This window comes from Apis dorsata, unplaced genomic scaffold, assembly GCF_000469605.1.
Source record: "Apis dorsata unplaced genomic scaffold, Apis dorsata 1.3 scaffold_51, whole genome shotgun sequence".
Lineage (NCBI taxonomy): Eukaryota > Metazoa > Arthropoda > Insecta > Hymenoptera > Apidae > Apis > Apis dorsata.
In genome coordinates, this window is record NW_006263352.1 from 36,589 (window position 1) to 41,917 (window position 5,329).

General features: G+C 24.6%; 1 protein-coding gene across 2 annotated transcripts; it reads left to right on the top strand.

Annotated features, from left to right (window-relative positions):
- The first annotated feature begins 2,360 nt into the window (after window positions 1-2,360).
- Window positions 2,361-5,283, top strand: LOC102674595 (acidic fibroblast growth factor intracellular-binding protein). Of its 2 annotated transcripts, none has more exons than XR_420752.2 (6): window positions 2,361-2,849; window positions 2,950-3,151; window positions 3,240-3,467; window positions 3,581-3,808; window positions 3,939-4,164; window positions 4,307-5,157. XR_420752.2 is itself a non-coding variant. In XM_006608953.2 (6 exons), exons 1-6 carry the CDS (start codon window positions 2,765-2,767, stop codon window positions 4,383-4,385), a joined length of 1,083 nt encoding a protein of 360 aa, XP_006609016.1. In that variant the 3' UTR covers window positions 4,386-5,283. The 2 variants fall into 2 exon arrangements, 1 of the variants encoding a protein (XP_006609016.1); XM_006608953.2 differs by having other exon boundaries at window positions 2,765-2,849; window positions 3,904-4,164; window positions 4,307-5,283.
- The last annotated feature ends 46 nt before the right edge of the window (window positions 5,284-5,329 follow it).

A 5,329-nucleotide genomic window follows, 5' to 3' on the forward strand; every position in this document is an offset into this window, starting at 1 on the left:
TTAATTTTTCGAGAACGATATTTATAAATTGATAAGTTGAATACAAAGTTGCGTAATGTTGATCAGGATCACATGTTTATATGCGTACATATTGCGTACATATTGCGTAAATAATCGAAACAGTATTTTCTAGCTATATTTTCCGTTATCGTAAAAATCGTACGTTTAAACTATTAGTTATTTCATATTTAATCCAAAGACAATTGTATAATTACGCGTGCACGTTTTGATAAAATATATTTATTTTTGAATCAAATCAGTTATATTAGAATAGATAAATAATCGCTAAAGCCAACGATAAAACTTGCTTCTATGATAAATTCGACTATTTTTTTTTTTTTTTTTTTTTATGAAAAAAGTGATACAATCGTTCCCACTTATCCTACTATTCCTATGTTTATCGGAGGGAATCGATGGTAGGATGATTCCGCACTATCATCATATTTATTATCATTTAATTAAAACAATAGAAAAAAATAAATAATTAATCGATCAAATGAAATGTTATTATAACAGATATATTTTTATTCTATGTATACGTATCGATTCTAAGATACTTTGTTATTTTATTTTTGTTCCAAACGTCGAACATTAATAATAACTGAGAATTTGCAAATGCAATTACTAATGAACGAATGAAATAAAGATAAGATAAAGGGGCTGAAATATTTTATAATTACAAATATGCGATTTTATATTTCTGTAATATATTTTGTTCTCTTTATACAGATTCAATGAATAAACAATTGATTGGGACGCTGATTCTGAGTAAAAATTAATATAGTTTATATGTAATGTGATCTATTAAATAATAAGAAAAATGTAAAAGTAATTTCAAGAAAATAAATATTATAAATGATACTATAAGTGGGTAGAATCTTATAAACATCTTATAGACCAATGTTCCTTTATCTGAAATATTAATTATTTGTATAAAAAATTTGATATGAAAGCAGAAAATTATTATTGTTAAAAAGAATTTGAAAAATTTTACATTATTCGCGAGATCGCCAAATTTTTATCCATTGAAATATATTCCGTATAATTTCGTTTGATATTCTATTTGATATAATATTTTTTATATAAGATTAGATTTTATAAACATTGTAAAAATAAGAATATATATTTTTTTACGTTAAAGATTAAAATATATGTAATTTTAAAAGAGGAGTATATATTTATTCAATTCATATTCCGTATTCGATCATGTCTGGTCACGTGCCAATGGTAAATGTAAACAAGGAAAACAAATAGTAGGAAAAGGATAAAGATAAAATTATTTATAGTTTCATCTGAGATATTCCAGAAATAGCACTGATTTCCGAATTTTTATTCTTTTTTTATTCTTCTTTCGCTATTTCCTCTTCTTATCTATATTTACTTTGTAAAATTTATGCGTTCAAAAAACAACTTTGCTTTTTGCTGTGTTTTGCTGTATTTTATATAAAATACAATATAGATATAATATATTAAGATAAATATATATGTGTCTTTGTTAAATTTTGATATAAACATTTATATTTAAAATAATATTGCTTCAATTTTGCGTGATAAATAAAAGAGATTACCACATTTTGACCAATCAAAAAACTGTTATAGCTTAGTGACGAGATGAGTCAATATTGTATATCGCAATACACGTGCCATCAATTTTAGTCTACGATTGAAAATTGTGGTGACAAATCACATTTCATTAAAAAAAAAATGTATAATTACGTAAAATTTATATTGAGTATATTGATCAATCAATTTATTTATTGATCATTCAGCTTTATTATAGATTATTATATATATAAGCCACATTTAAATATACTTCCTTCTTTTCTTTAATTTAATCATATATCGGAATTGAATGTCTTCATTATCTACAGATTATCGTTTAATTAAAGTTTCGAAGGCAAAATAGTTTTAAAAATGTAATGCTTTTTAAAATAATGATTTTATGTAAATATGATTCTATTTATTTTAACAAAAATGTAGCATTTTATTTTTCTTTTCTATCATAGAAGATAAATCTTTCAATTACTTATTATATTATGTTAATTTATTATATTAAGGATTAAAGAAACATTTAGATGATAAATAGGATTTACAAATATTTAACATATTCAATATAATTTAATGTTTTATTCTTTCTTTTACAAAAAGGTAAGAGAAATTTTAATCGTAGATTGAAATTTTATTAGATAATGTGTAATATATTCTCATTTCAGTTTGTAAAGTTATGAAGTGAATAAGAACAGGTTTTTATTTTGTACTTTTTAAGTGTACGTATTTAAATTGTATCATGTTAAATGGCATAAAAAATATTTTTGATCTATTTCTATTTAAGGTTGGTATTTCAAAATGTGATACAAAATTCTATAAGATGTCGCATCTATTCAATTTCTCGTTTGTGATCGAATCTCGTTTATTTTCGAAGTTAAACCATAGAAAATATAGCATAACAAAATTTATCTGATCTTATATTGATATTTCAAAACATGAGATAATAGATAAGTTTTATAAATTAAACATTCTATTCTGTACATTGTCTTTGTGCAGGTGATATGTGCAATTTTCTCTTTCACAAATATTGTAAATGTTTGTAAATATTTAGAGCATCGTATATATTCATGGAACAAGATGTTAATCTCGGACAAGTTATAATAAATATAAATATATACGATATTAAAAATGTATGCAATATTTTAAATCAATGTATAGCTAAGCCTATATATGGGCGCAATTTTAAAGAGTGGAATTAAAAAATTGTGTTTTCGCAATGCTATCCGAAGTTGACGTATTTATCAGTAATTATACTCTTGTTGATCCTGAAATATATCAACTTTGGGTTGATGGTCATTCTTGTAAGTTTGACAAACATAGAATTTTTTGTCAAATAAAATTATATTTATTTGTATTATAAAATATAAGTATAATTCATATGATTGTCCTTTATTAATTTAGCAAGCGAAGCAGTAAATATTTTACATCAACGAGGAATATGTCATCAAACAAATGCTCCGATTGAATTAGTAGCTTCTGATATTCTTGATCATTATCGGACTTATGCTCTTTTGGAAAAATTACTTCACACTCCTACTAAATTAGCGAGTGAACAACTCGCATTTCAAATAGAACCACAAACTAGTCAGATGCTTATCGAAATGTATAAACAAACTTATCTATTGCTTGTATTCTTTACATACATTTATATTTCTTTTTAATACATATATTCTTTTGATTACAATTTGTAGGTATTATGAATTCGATGATGTTGTTATTAGAGAATTATTAGGTAAAAAATTAACATCGAAAAGTAGAAAAGATATGGATGAGGTATCGGAAAAAACAGGTATAACTTTGAAAAGTTGTCGTCGGCAATATGACAATGTAAAAAGAGTGTTCAAAGTAGTTGAAGATTTGCCAGGTTCTTTGGCTGCCAATATTGAACAACATTTTTTGCTCTCTGAAGATCTTGCTAAGTAACATTAAAAATATTATTATTATATATATTTCTATTATTCTTTTGTATTAATCTACATATACATGTATTAAAAGATATATAAAATTTGATTTAATATTTACGATCGATTAGGCGATACGCCGCTGTGGTATTCGTAGCATGTCTTCGATTTGAAATGAATAAGAGAAAGCTTCAGTTTCTGACATTTCCTGATTTATATCATTGCGCCAACAGTATGATGTCATCATGGACATATCGTTGTGTAGGATCGGAATATTTTGATACTGATTTGGATAGAGAATTCTTGTTGGAATTAGCAGAATGTAAGGTACTTTTGGAAAATGATAAACATCACAAACAGTAAGCTTATTATTCTTCTTTTTTTCATAGAAACTATAATTATATCATACGTTTAATTATAAATTATACATGGATTGTATCTTATTTCTTTACAGTTTGGTATGCATCAAGCTTAAACCTTTACTTTTAGAACGTTCAAGTATTTATCAAGAGATAGATGCAAATTTTCGTTCGTATACAAGAGCTATTCTAGGAATAGGATGTAATCTTCATCGTTCTAGAGATTTACGATTTTTCTTCTTGGAATTAGTAGAAAAATGTATAGAACCATGGCGTCAAGTAAATTGGACACATACAGATCTCAGAAATTTTCTTTCAGTCTATACTCAATGTGCATTAGATATGGATGTTCTTAGGTAAAGAATAAACATTTTTATAACAGGAAAAAAAAAATGTAACGATGTTTCCTTATAAAAATTATAAGTATATGAAAATAATAATTATATATAAAAATTATAAAAATTAATTAATTAATTTTTTAAATATTTTATTTATCAGAGACAATGAATTGAGAGATGCTTTTGAACGTTATATGACTGTTGTTACATGTTGTTTATTGCGTATGTATCATACATGACTATTAACAACTAATGAAGAAAATATAATGCAAAAAATAAATGCAATTGGGAATGATGACAAGTAAAATGTAGAAAATAAAACAAATCGAGAAAGATGTAGCTATATTTATTTATTAAATTTTCATAATAAATAATTAATAAACAAATATGGTATATTTATTCATTTGTTTCATATACATCAGAATTTACAATTTTATCTGTCTATTTATTTACTTATTGAATACTTTTAAAAATCACTTTTAATGTAATAATTTAAAATGAGAAATATTACTCTTACTAATTCTTTATATATATTTATTTCATGTGGCAGTATTTCAATAAGCTTTTTCTTTTATGTGCAAAGATATTAATTTACCTCGATAGATAGACTTTAAAAATCCTATGTTAAATTGTTCAAAATTCTATCAAGGAATCAAAGTATTCAATTTCTTTTATACATAGTATTATCTCGAATCGATCCGAGTTTGTTTTTACGCACCAGTATGTATAAATATTACTATACACATTTGTACATACTAACAAAATCAAATACTTATAATAAACACCATAAATTATTGGCAGCATGATGCCATAATGACATTTTTTTATGTCTCTGGCATTTTACAGTCGAATTATTTTTTATTTTTCGCTATATTGATGCTACAATCTAACTATATTCTAATTGGACTATACATTTATATTACGAATTTTTATATATGTACAATTATTGGAAGTTGAATTTATTTTCTATTAAGCAACTTCAAAACAACTTCCTATTAATTGTTAATATATCTAATTTTTTTACTCCCTACCTATATGAAACTTTTTACTCCCTATCTATATGAAAAATCTACGAGAGAAAATCGTAATGTAGGAATAATTTGTGTAAAATTTGAGTGAGTGAGAATGAGAGAGAGAGAGAGAGAGAGAGAGAGAGAGAGAGAGAGAGAGAGAGAGAGAGAGA

Excerpts from the sequence above, each read along its gene's own strand:
- LOC102674595 (XM_006608953.2), top strand. The coding sequence starts at position 2,765 with ATGCTATCCGAAGTTGACGTATTTATCAGTAATTATACTCTTGTTGAT. Across the intron at positions 2,850-2,949 it reads TTGGGTTGATGGTCATTCTT|CAAGCGAAGCAGTAAATATT; the intron begins GTAAGTTTGACA and ends TTATTAATTTAG. Across the intron at positions 3,152-3,239 it reads AGTCAGATGCTTATCGAAAT|GTATTATGAATTCGATGATG; the intron begins GTATAAACAAAC and ends TACAATTTGTAG.